The sequence below is a fragment of the Parasteatoda tepidariorum genome, chromosome 6, assembly GCF_982258835.1.
Source record: "Parasteatoda tepidariorum strain Cologne lab strain chromosome 6, Ptep-v5.0, whole genome shotgun sequence".
In the NCBI taxonomy this organism is placed as follows: domain Eukaryota; kingdom Metazoa; phylum Arthropoda; class Arachnida; order Araneae; family Theridiidae; genus Parasteatoda; species Parasteatoda tepidariorum.
In genome coordinates, this window is record NC_141760.1 from 100,323,342 (window position 1) to 100,336,648 (window position 13,307).

At 28.2% G+C, this 13,307-nt stretch overlaps 1 protein-coding gene across 3 annotated transcripts in view; it reads right to left on the bottom strand.

Annotated features, from left to right (window-relative positions):
- Nucleotides 1-13,307, bottom strand: part of LOC107455244 (uncharacterized) — a 138,626-nt gene that overhangs the window by 11,835 nt on the left and 113,484 nt on the right. For all 3 annotated transcript variants that reach the window (XM_087166280.1, XM_087166281.1, XM_087166279.1), the window contains 10 exons: nt 12,245-12,430; nt 10,921-11,014; nt 8,904-8,973; nt 7,439-7,621; nt 6,251-6,363; nt 5,161-5,324; nt 3,891-3,999; nt 2,629-2,775; nt 2,396-2,530; nt 566-694 (listed from right to left, as the gene is read on the bottom strand). In XM_087166280.1, the coding sequence (XP_087022406.1) occupies nt 566-694; nt 2,396-2,530; nt 2,629-2,775; nt 3,891-3,999; nt 5,161-5,324; nt 6,251-6,363; nt 7,439-7,621; nt 8,904-8,973; nt 10,921-11,014; nt 12,245-12,430 (1,330 nt within the window). The remainder of the gene's footprint in view (nt 1-565; nt 695-2,395; nt 2,531-2,628; nt 2,776-3,890; nt 4,000-5,160; nt 5,325-6,250; nt 6,364-7,438; nt 7,622-8,903; nt 8,974-10,920; nt 11,015-12,244; nt 12,431-13,307) is intronic.

Consider the following 13,307-nt stretch of genomic DNA (forward strand, 5'->3'; position numbering starts at 1 on the left):
GTAACAGTGAGTAGAGAATAGCTGATGAGCTATCAAGCAAAGCATGCAGTTTAGTATAGCTGAAATAGCATCCCTGAATATCCCATAGATTGCGCTTTTGAGTGGTCGTCATCTTTTAAAAGACAAAAATCAGAAACAAAATTCTCTGTATTTTCCCAGTTTGCTAAGACAAAAATCAAAATTTCCAGTAATTTTAGATGATTTTTAAATTCCCCATATTTTCCAGATTTTTTCCTATTCTCCCTGTGGAGTGTCAACCCTGAGTTAATGCAATTTCAGTATAAATTTTAATTTTTGTATGTCATTCTTTTTGTATATTAAGCCAGCTATTAGCATCACAAGCTGCAAGTGAAACAATTAAAATAATGCTGATTGTAATAGTAAAACTGGTGACATCAGCCAGCTGTATCAGAACAAAAGACCGTATGTAAACGAGATCATGAAATAAAACCAGAGTGACACAATTTTTAATTACGCAAACCTTTTCATGGTACAGAAGGGATGTCACATGAATTATCGAAATTCTTCATTTAGTCAATAATAAAATTCTTAAACAGATACTTACGTAAGCTGCAGTCATCTCCTTTCCACCCAGATCGACACAAGCATTCACCAGTGGCTGGATTACACTCTCCGTAATTTTTGCATTTGCACAGTAATTGACACTGAGGACCATAATGACCAGTAGGGCATGCTGTTAAATTACAGGACACATTAAGAGTAATCAGTAAGGATGGTGCAAAATTGAGAAGAAAAAAAGTTAAATCTGTTAATAAGTACAATAATATGAAGGATGCAGGATGTTAAAAGCAAGTTTTATGATTTTAAATGTTATCATAAAACTATTTGTACACTTTAAGATAGAAAATCATGGAAGTTTTATCATGAAAATACAATACATTCTAAAGAATATTTTCTCAAATTACTTAAAAACATTGCTTAAAACTTTTAGAAAATGATCGATTTTTGAATACCATCTGAGTATCAAAAAAGCAAAAAAAGTATCAACTATTATAACATATTCTGTATAAATATGATTAAGCAAAGAATCAGGCGGAGCAAGCTTTTAGAAATGGGGAGAGAAATAGTACTTTTATATAAACAATTATTTCATTATTATCAATAAAAATACAGCCACCCTTAAAATTAGCTAATTTTCTGCTTTTTGTTGTTGTTAGCTTGTTTGTTGGAGCTATATTTTAACCTCGTCAGAAAAATCTGAAATTGAGGAATTTCAATCGAAACCCATGAGTGAAACCTGATTTTTATTATTTAAATTTCTTTTATTAAGTTTTTAAACAAAAACAAAAACAGGTGAAGTGCTTTGAATTTTTTATCTATTTTTGTAAATAAACAGAAAAAATAAATAAAATTCAAGGAAATCAGTAAAAATAGTGGTTTATGTCAGACTTTATATGGTAATTTCTAAAAAAAAAAAAGAAGATACATTTAATAAATATGATATCCACAAGTGAAAAAAATCAACATTGTTAGATAAAAGAGAATTCCCATCAAACCCTAATTGAGAATCTATCGAAATTGTAGTGCTGAGAAGAAAAACTGAATGGGAGGTTTTTAAACAAGTCGCAGCAATATCGCTTTATTGCAGTAAAACATGTAAGATCTAGCAGAAAATCATGAAGGGAAACAAAATAATGTATTATATTTAGAAGAAGTTTTAAACAAGATTAAAATTTTCCCCAATGAACTTCAAAATCAAATGTAAAATTCAGAGTTGGCAAGTTTTAGGATATAATGGATTAATCTATGGTTTAAACCATCTTGTCCAAAACACTTTAAGTCAAATTATGCCACAATTTTTAAAAAAATATTGTGAAAAGTAAAAGGTTAATTATGGAACAAGAAACAAAATGAAGACAAATTTTTGCTTCATTAAAAAAGTTATTATTTTCAATATTACATTATTTATCCTTATGCAAAAACATAATTTATCAGAATTAAAAGCATATTTATTCATATTTAAAGGATAAGTTATTCACTTTTGTTGTTCAATGAATTGTGGAGCTTCAAACATTATAAATCTTTTCCTATTAAATAATTTTCCTTTAATAAGTTAAAGCAAATTGCATAAAAAGTATCAAATATTTATTAATATTTGTAATTATGTGTACAATAGTTACACATACAGAATTTTTACATTTTACCAATGTTCAAGATTTTGGACACTGAGACAATTTTAGTCAGTTCAAGACAGTAAAAGCCATGTGTCTTGTCTGAAACTAGTTCAGGACGCCCAAAACCCCAACCCTGGTAAAATTCTGAAATGTAATAAATGTAAGATGCTCATATGTCGGAAATATTATAATTTTTAATATATAGAGATACTAAAAAGATTTATTTTATTGTAAATTAAGAATCATGATATACTACTCACTTTCACTGCAGCTAAGTCCAGTAAAACCAGGATTACAGTGACACTGGCCTGTTATATGGTGACAAGTGCCATTACTGTTCGAGCACGTAGGACACTTTTCAGAACAATTATACCCATAGTAACCATGGGAACACACTATTGAAAAAATAATTACATATAGTAAAGGTTAAAAGAAACAATTATGTTTATAAAATGTGAAATTTTTTAAATAAATAGAAAAGATTATCACTCACTTTGATCACAGTTGTTACCAGTCCAGCCTCTTTCACAACTGCAAAGACCAGTAGTTATATCACAGGAGGAATTATTTTTACAGTCACAGAAATTTGAACAGTCGGATCCCCATTGGCCTCTGTCGCATTGACTGTTACATCTTATACCTGTGTGAAATATACAAATTTTTACACATTTACATAAGTGATTTCAAATGAATTTAAAATACAATAATTATTTATTTGAGCAGCTGCCAATGTAAAATAGAAAGAATACATACAACAGGATTTTACAATAAATTATTAAACATTTAATGCAAACTATTGCAAATCATGTAAAGTATAAAAACTTCATGAATTATTTTAAAAGGGAGAAGTAAATAAAAAAAGGAAATAAAAAAAAGTACATCACATTAATTACTATAACATTGAGCTGAATACAATATTTTACTTTTGTGATGAGCATTAAAACATATTTGAATATAAAAACTTTTAATTTGATTCATTATAATTTTAACTTGGCAATTCATTATAAAAATTTAATTCACAACAGCTAAATTCATTTTAGATAATTGTAAAAAACATTTGAATAACATAAGTTTTAAAAAAAATCAGTATAACAAAAATGAAACAATTATGAACTAATTTCGAAAGAGAATTAAATTTAAAACCTAGCAATTTTTTTTTAACAATGAGTTTCAAATTACTTTAAATGATCACTATTTATTACGGAATTAACTTTGAATTTGATTCACGCTTCATTATTTACTCATTTTACTGATTAAATTTGAAAAGAAAACAACAAGCAGAGTAGGAAAAAAATTACAAAGAATTTTTCAGAAACTTTTATAATTTTAAGAAAATTACCATAATATATGAAAATTCTAATTTTTAATTAAACCAGGAGACATTTGAAAAATCAAATATATTAGTAAGTTATGGTTTTGTATTTCAAGAGAGTATTTAAGAAACTAAAAACAACTTTTATCATAGTAGTAAAATTGTATATAATTACAACAAAGATCTTCAATACAACAAACAATCCTGATAACAATAGTAGGAATTAAACGAAAATTTATTTCCTAAATAAATCAGTAAATATTTCAATTGATTTCTTTTGAAAGTTTACAAATTTCTTCACAATCTGATAATTGAAAAAGTTCATTATAAATCACTAAATTATACTTCATTACAATAAATAATAAATGCTAATCTTAAAAAAAGTAAATATTTAGTGTATTATTAAAATTAGTAATTGCAAAATAGAGCAAAAAGATACAAACCTTTCCACCCTTCTTGACAATGGCATTTTCCAGTCACATGATCACAACTATCTGCATGAGCCCAGTCACAATCACAAGTTTGAGTGCAATTGATCCCATATGTGCTGTGCTATAATTAAAAAAAAAAAAATTGAAATATGGTTATTAATACAGTATAACCTTAATTGTTACAGGTTATAAGTTTATTTAGAATATATCAATAGCCTATAGAGAACAGCCCATGCTTTAGACAGGAAAATAGAAGATTATCATTGCTTAAAACCAATAAGCAAGCTATAAAATGAGAGCAAGAAACTTAAAAGCATTCAAGTCTTGAAGTATTAAACAATTTTACTGAATAACATTTTATGTCAAGTAACTTGAGCTCATTTATGTAATATATAGAAATTCATTATACTTATTCCCAAGCAAAGTAAATGTTTTTACCATATTATAACATATTTTGAGAAACAAATATGCATATTTTTTAAATTTAGACAAAAATAATATCTAGCTAATAGATTCATTCAGCTGTATCTTATACATATTTTCAGAAACCAGTTATAACATGAATAATTTTCCTTAAAAAGTACATATTTAGAGCATTGATCATAATTTTTTTATTTATTAGAAGCTTAAAGTAAAATTCATATACTGCTCAATTTTCATAACTAGTTTTTCTTCAAACAATAACATTAATTTGAGACATAAACCAATAAAAAAAAATGCTATCCCATTTTTTTGTATACAGTACATTAAATCCAAAAATATGCATAAAATAAAGGATATTTCAATGCATTTTTACAAAAATATGTACTATAATAATATTACTTTTTTAATTCATATTTATTAGATATGCCACAGCAGTTTTGGAGGAAAAAAAAGCTGAACCTTTTGTGGAACCAAAATTTCAGAAACAGGTTTTCAAAATTACAAATTAAAGAAATTATTTTAAATAAAATATAAACGCAATAAAAAAAATTTATAAACATTTTATTTCACTTTAAAATACGGTTCTTTTGTTAGTTGTTTCAAAATGCCATAACTTTTTAAAATCTCAAATCAGGCTGCCTACCTCAAAACAAACTTGTTTGTCAATTTCCTGAACTATCTACATTTTCTAAATTTTATGCTACAAAAATCATATATTTCTCATTAGATTAAAGCTATAAATATTTAGTTCTAATATATGTAGAAAAATGGATCAATAAACTAAATTTTTCAAGCCTGTAATATTTTAAATGTATCAAATTTATTTAAAACAAGTACAAGAACTTGCTTCTTTATGTACCTTGCATTTCTGCCCACAATTTTCTCCAGAGTAGCCAGCAGTGCAACTACATTCTCCAGTAACGGGATCGCAAGCTCCTCCGTTCTGACATTGACATTTACTTTGGCATTGTAAACCATACATTCCGAGAGGACACGGAAGATTACAACTGATACCATTCCAACCTGTTAACAAATATAAAAATTATAAAAGCTATAAAATGAGAGTAAACAATTTTAAAGACTTTTAAATATATCTGCAAAACTGAATTTATATTTGCAGGCCACAAATGTCACTTAATTCTGAATAGCAAGAAATGAAGTAAACGATCCAATTATTTAAAAATCAGGTAAAATTATGGTTTATAAACAATGATTGTAATTATAATTAAAATCAAAACAAATATTATAATTGAATTCAAAGCAAATAGAAACTATTTGTTAATCTTCTGGTAGGGTACACCAGTACCCGGTAATATAATACGTGGTCCTGTTTGAATATTATGGGTTAATATTAAGGGGAGATATAGGGCCATGTTGTAATAGGGAATATTTACTTTGAATTTCCTAATTTTAGCGCTATTCAACACAGTATTATATGTATATTAACCTAGAGGGCCACATTGTGTGCCCCCTATTAGGCCTATAATTATTTCTTCTGGTATTATTCTGGCCAATATTAACTCCCTAATTTGTGCGCTTGAGTTAATTCGCGCACGCTAAACAGGCCAAACTGTGCAAACTCCAGATAATTCCAGCAGCATTGTATTTTATGCTGCTATAATTTTTCACACTCTAATATAATCGAGAATTGAAAATAACAATGTGAAAGCTAAGAAAAAAAAATCGTTTTATTGATATTTATCATTTAACTATAACACTTATTTATTCAAGAATAAAATATAGCCCTTTTTCATGGAACTAAAGTGCAGTATATCAAAATTGTCCACCAAAAGAAAAGTTGAACCAGGAGCGGAATCGATTTCTTTGGCCGGTTTTTTTTCAAAAAATCTGTGCGTTGAGGGATGTTGTAATGCAGAATATTGACATCACAATAATTGAACAAATAGATAACAGTTTAGTTATTTGTAACGACTGCTCAGAAACCTTACCAGGCTTGCAATTACAATAGCCAGAAGTATGGGTGCATGCGGCTCCATTCTCACAGGTACAATTATTTGCACAATTCTTTCCATATTTTCCCACAAGGCATTTGTCTTCACAACTAGAGAAAATAAAATTATTAAATTAATGAAAAATATTTTAAAACAGATCTGCTACTTCTTTTCTTGTAATATATATATAGTTAAATTGGCATAGCCCTGATGATTTGATCTGTTTTTTAACAAACATTTCATGCTTTCTAAAATTTTTTTCCCTTTTAAAAAATTGCTTTCCTATGTAGGTAATGCAGTAAAGAGTATCAACAACAATTATTATTGAACCAATACGTTCAAAACATAATTATTAGAAATTAAAAAAGTGAAACCAAACAAACAGGTATACAGACATTTAATGAATCGGATAAGCATAACTTTGACTCATATAAAAAAATAAAACATGAAATTGTTTGCTAAGTATCTTTTACTATTAAAACTGCCTGATATAAAGGTTTGAAAAAAAATGAATTAGTATTTTACACAACTGGAGAAAACTCTAATTCATTCCACACTGAAAAAAAAATTTTTTTTTCATTTCATTTTTAACATATTTTTTCACAGCAATTTTTTAATTTTATGGTAATTAAAAATACGAAAGTGCTTGGCGGGAAAGAAAAATCATTGTAACGGAAGAAATATATTCAACATATTTAAAAAATGTTAAAAAACAGATTAGAATTTTTCTTTGCTTAGGACAAAAACAACGTTACCTCAAAAAAAAAAAAAAAATACCTAGTACTGCAGTAGCCTTATAAGCATTAAAAAAATTTCTACACCTATTTTGCATACTTTACTCAATTCTGCATTTATATTTTTAGAGCAAAGTTTGGATTCAAAGCAGAATTCAATTATTGGACCAAATACATATAAATATTATGTACTCAAGGTAAGAAAATTAACCAATATTGTAAACTAAAACTGATGCTACAAATAAAAAAAAAGATCACTAGATCTTTATGTGACACAGGTCAGTTGAAGAAGGCAAAACTCCTCTTCTAGGTGCTTAAAATCAAGAGAAGTAAAATCCTCCTTTAAAATTCCCTTTTCAGTCCCCTGAAGTCTTAAAACAAGTAAAATTCCCCTTCACAAAGGGGATTTTAATGCAAAAATATGAGGTCTGTATAGTTTAATAACTCTTACTTCTTTCCAATATAACCAGGCTCACAAATACAAGTTCCATTAATAGGATCACAGAGGGCACCATTCAAGCAATCACATGACTGTTCACATCCAATACCATAAGTGAGTGCGGGACATGGACGGTTGCAGTAATCTCCTGACCAGCCAGGTAAGCACTTACAGCGACCAGTCCATGGGTGGCACCTAAACAGACAAGCACCACAAGTTAGAAGAAAGTCAGTCAGCCAATATTAAAAAAGAATAATATATACAGTGGTAATAGTTTGTATACTTAAAATATTATGATGAAAAAATCTCATATAAAATAATTTATCTATTAATAAATAATTTTTAGCGACCAATGAATTTTAATGATCGTACAAACATACAAAATCATCATCAAAAAATTATTTTCGCGGAGAAAAATTCTTTAGAGATTACCTTAATCTTTCAATTAGATTTAAAGATTATCTTAATCCTTCAATTTTCTAGTCACATTAGGAAAATCTCAGTAAAAATAATCTCTTCCAAACAATATACTGTTAAATATTATATGCTGATAATGTAGGAATATTTATATACTATTATAAACTGCTCAATATTTCCGCAGTCCTGTGCAGGAATGCCCCTACAGGAGATCAGTGCTAAGAGGTGGCCTCTAGTCAGAGTTATAAACAAACTACTTACACAAAAAAACTCCAAACAGTATCAAACGAGAAAAAAAGTAAAAAATGCATCATTACAAACAAGATGACCAAAATGAACAGTTAATTTATCCACAATTTTGCGATCAAAATTCTAATAGTTATGTGATTATAACCAGATAATTAAAAAAATAAAATAAAAAATCAAGTTATTCGCAGCTGTATTTTTCTTTTTAAAACATATCCTGTCTTTTTTTTTTTATTCTTTTGCAAATATAATATGAATAACTTTAAGTTTAATAATTGACCCCACGTAACCGAATATTTTTCTCCAGATAACTAATAATGACAATAGTTTTATACTGCACTTCATCATCATTATTGAGAGCAAAAGTTTGAATTCTGTGAAAATTTTCTAGAATATCAAAATAAGTTTTTATTTTACAGTTACCCTCATCCATTTCAGTGACATTCTGCTTCCTTTTCTGCAATGCTGTCACTTATTTCTGCTTTGTTTTCTATTGCTTTGTACGTAAAAAAACATCTAATCACTCAGGTGCATAATTTAAATTCTAACTCACATAAATATCGATTCTAAATGTTGTTTAGAAATCATTGTTCAGAGCTTCCCCATAATGTAAAACCATTTAGCACCATAATCATATAGTCGTTCTTAGAGGTTGCTGTTGTTTAGAGACGGCGGTCAATGATGGTTTTACGTTATTATTTTTAGAAAAGGGCAGAGCAGATTCCACCCACAAGTCACTTTTGAAATGTAAATTCAGTAATCTTCTAAATGTTATTTTCACTAATAATTTAATTTTAACAAAAATGTTACTCACATTTCAGTATTATCATGCTTGCATTGACAAATCTGATCACAATGTGATCCAAAGTATTCAGATGGACACACTATAAGAAAAAAAAAACAGCATTTTAAAAATCAGAATGACAAAAAATAATAATGCGTATGTATTTATAGATTAAATATTAAAACGTGTAGAGTAGTCTTTTATTATATTACAAATTCATATAGATTGTATTTTTTTGTCTTGAAAAAACAATAGCAACTGATCATTAAAGTTCAAAAGATAAAAAACAAGATTTTTTTTTATAAGGAACAACATATGATTTCATCCTTTCTAGCTATTCATCAATATTTACATTTAAGAATTTTTCTCATATCATGACAACCAAAATTAAATTACAATTCTTATGGGTGGCAATAAGCACTGAAACCCACTGATCCTTTTGTATACATACAGTGAAACCTCCTGTTATGTTACTGTCCTGCTATATTATGGATACTCCTGTAAAACGGACGCCTCTCAATAGGGACATATTTTTAATTCCCCAGGAATCCTCTATGAATTAACCATTATGTATATTCTCCGCAAAGCAGACACTCCCGTAACCAGACGCGGACACTCATTTTTGCCTTGTTTTTCTATCTCTTCAAACCGGACACTACTTTTTCTGAATTTGAAGAAAAAAGAATTATTTCTGCTTTAAATTGCAAGAAAAAAATGCAACTTTTCACCTATTTTAAAGCATGTAAATTTTTTGCCTTATCAATAGCAGAAAATATTGTTAAGCTATTTTACTACTAAAGAATCAATCTTTCTCCTGTCTCCTTGCCTTATTTTTACAAAGAAAGGAGAAAAAATGATACTGCTCTTGAGAAATAATTCAGACAACCACATTTTTTGATCTTTTCTTTTGGACGACACATGCTATGAGACCCCTCAAGTTGAAGAAGTTTTAAATGCTCTCAATGCTTCTTCCCCACTAAAAATTTCTTTCATTTTCTTATCAATTTGAAAGACTGCATTTAACTACGCTGGGGTAATAAAAAAAGAGAACAGAAGTATAATATTTGATGTGTTCATATAAATTAAACTTTTATTTAGACACTTTTTAGCTGATCGATTGTGAATAATCAACTCCATAATTCCTCATGACTTACAGGTATGTATTGCTTTTTTTTCTGTGAATCGTGGAAGGTTTACTTTCAAGAAGGTATTATCCACATTTCCTATCAAGTGATAGGTAGGTGTTAGGGGACCTAATAATGGAAACCGACTGAGGACTAAAAGCTCCCACTCAGTATCATTTGTCTAACTTGAATATCTGTGCTAACAGGAAAATTATATTCATTTATCTGTAGTTACATCTAGAATTACGTATTTATATCAAGCTTTTTAATATATTCTTTTTTATCAAAAAAATATTTTTTACGGTTTAAATAAATATTGTTGTAGATTATTTAATTATTTTTATATCTTTGAAAAAATACTAAAAACAATGTAAGGTGTTAAACTTCGTTATTTGGGTACCCTATCCTTAAACGGACAACTCTCACAAACGGACAATTTTTTCGGTCCCAAGAATGTCTACTTAACCAAGGTTTCGCTATATATATAAGCACTAAAAACAAATTTTTGAAAGATATAAAGATAATTCACAATTATTACACAATAAACACAACTGATTTACGATAAACCTTTTTTGTTGCATCGATTATAAAGAAACATTGCATTTTTGATGGCCCCTAAATAAATGCAATATAAGGATTAAAAATCAAGGATGCAAGAATTAAAAAAAGGAAAGATTAAAGAATAAAAATGCATGAATTACATTTGTATTTCTAATTTGTATCTCTAAAATTTTAAGTTTTGTTATCAAGATTTAATTTAATCAATAATCTATTCACCCTCGTTAGAAACAACCTTTTCATGCCAGATCGACAAAAATGAATTGGTTTTTAAGACTAACGAATATTTAAAGCGCCTAAACAACATTAATTTCCGGACCCCCGGATATAGCTACTATATATAACTATAATATAAGACTACTCACTTCTGCTTTCGCAATGTTCACCAGTAAATCCAGCAAGACAAAGACATGTACCATCTACTGGATCACAATGAGCTCCATTATCACAGCTACAATTCTAGAATGAGTAAAAAAATGTTTACTATTAACTACATTTGACAATATTGCTCACACTAGGCAAGAAAAAGAAAGATCTTTTTCAGAAGATATCTGTAAAAAAATAAAATGTTGCTTTCAGAAACGGCAATGAATTTCAATCTCTTATCAATTGATTATAATTCAATTATTCCATAATGTAAAAAGATCAATTGCAAATTGTCTTAAATAAATGATTAAGTAAATGCATAATATTTTGAATGGAAAAAATATAAGTTTTGGACACTTTCGTCTCGTTATTAAAAAAAAATTAAAGTATGTTAAGTTTGTTACCAGCTTTCTTTGAGAAAAAAAATAATTTCATTATTTTTTTTACAAAGAAAACACATACCTTATACTTTTGAACTACTATTTTTTCAAACATAAAGGCAAATTTTCCGTAAAGCATAACGTCGAAAAAATTAAATCTTTTGGATTAACAGTACCTTAACTCTTTGAAACTTTTAAGTTTGAATTTCAGCATTTTTCAAAGTTTGTTGAAATAAATTTGAGAAACAGTTATAAAATTTCACTAGTTAAGTGGCTTTTTCCTATTCATTTTCAGTTGAAAAAGAGTGGGCTGGATTTGTCACCATGTTCACAGATTGTGCCCCCAAGTTTTGGGTATTAATATAATCAATATTATTGTGTCAACAATCTATATAATTTAGTACAGAGCAGTGATGGCTTAAAGGATAGAGCATTCGCCTTCCAATGAGGTGAACCAGGTTTGAATCCAAGCGATAGCTTGTCAGTACGAATTCTGCACCTGGCTTGCACCGATCACAGTGCTGATGTAAAATATCCTCAGTGGTAACCGAACCATGGGTTAGAGTCCCTTTGCCATCAGGCTGTCCGTGGGAGGTTTTCCTGTCCATGTAAAGCAAATGCGGGTTAGTTTAATCAAAAAGTTTTCTCTCGAAGGCAAATTTCTCCACAGTACTTGATCCAGGAGTTCCTTTGTCATCTGGATTGGGTTCAAAATTACAAGGCTACAGAGTTGAACATTAGTAGTCGTATACCCAAAAATAGGACGGCCGTTCAAAAATTTTAAAGTAAAATTTAGTTCACTACAACTTTTTAAAAGTAATGTAGAGTTTAATTTTATAATAGCCAGAATTAGGGTAACTACAATACACTAAGTTGTACAAAGTCATACTTTCAACTCATCGATATAATTACAAAAAAATATTAACTAGGATAAGACTCTTACATTTACACAATTCAATCCCCATGTACCAATAGGGCATTCGTCTTGGCATCGGTCACCACGATATCCTGATGAACAGGTACACTTTCCGGTTAAATGGTTGCACGAGGCTCCATTGTAGCAGGAACATTTCTCAGAACAATTTCTACCATAATAACCAGGAGAACAAGGATTGGCACACACAGCTCCCTGGCAATATAAATTTAAATTAATATACAAAGGAGAACTTAAAAAAAGTATGCAATCAATTAAAAAAAAAATTTTTATAAATTTTTTTTCTTCTTAAATTCAAGTAGTTTATAGATCATAAAATTAAAAAAAATATATAAGGCAATGTTTATTGTCGAGTAATCTTTTGATTAACATTAATTTAAATATAATTAACCTGTAGGGTAGGTTTATGAGTTAAATTTATTTTTCTTTCAAACGTTAAGATTACATGTTCAAAACAAGTTATATATTGCTAGTTATTAATTGCTGCATATCACAACATTAGTATGACTTCTGTTCAAAAATTTCTAGTATCATTAATAAATAAATTAATATTAATTTCTCAAAAATTGATACTTTACATTTTCTTAATTAATGATACTTGTATACAATAAAAATGTCACAGAAAACTTTTAATTTAAAAAAAACAATTTTGCAACATTTCATGTAAATAAATTTTTTTGATGTAATTTTGGAAAATTTCAACTTTTAAGTATCTCTTTCATGTTGCTATATAAAGAAATTTTTGGAGAAAATTTTAAATACAGAGAGACATTTATAGAAAATGTTAAACAAATAAAAAGATTGTCCTCATTAAATTAATTTTTTTTATTATTATTTAAAGAGAGACTATTTAAGGTGAAGAAAAAATTGTATTAATTTTCAGTGATATATTTTGAAAGGTTCAAAGGTTGCGGTTTGTATCCAAAAAAAGTTTAGATCACGACTAAATTTGGGGAAGAGGGGACTATAATAATGAAAATGCCTGCATCACAGAAAAAAAGACAGAACCAATTTTTTCTTATTTGATTAAAATAAAAAGAATTTTTGTTTTATAACAATAAATAATATAAAT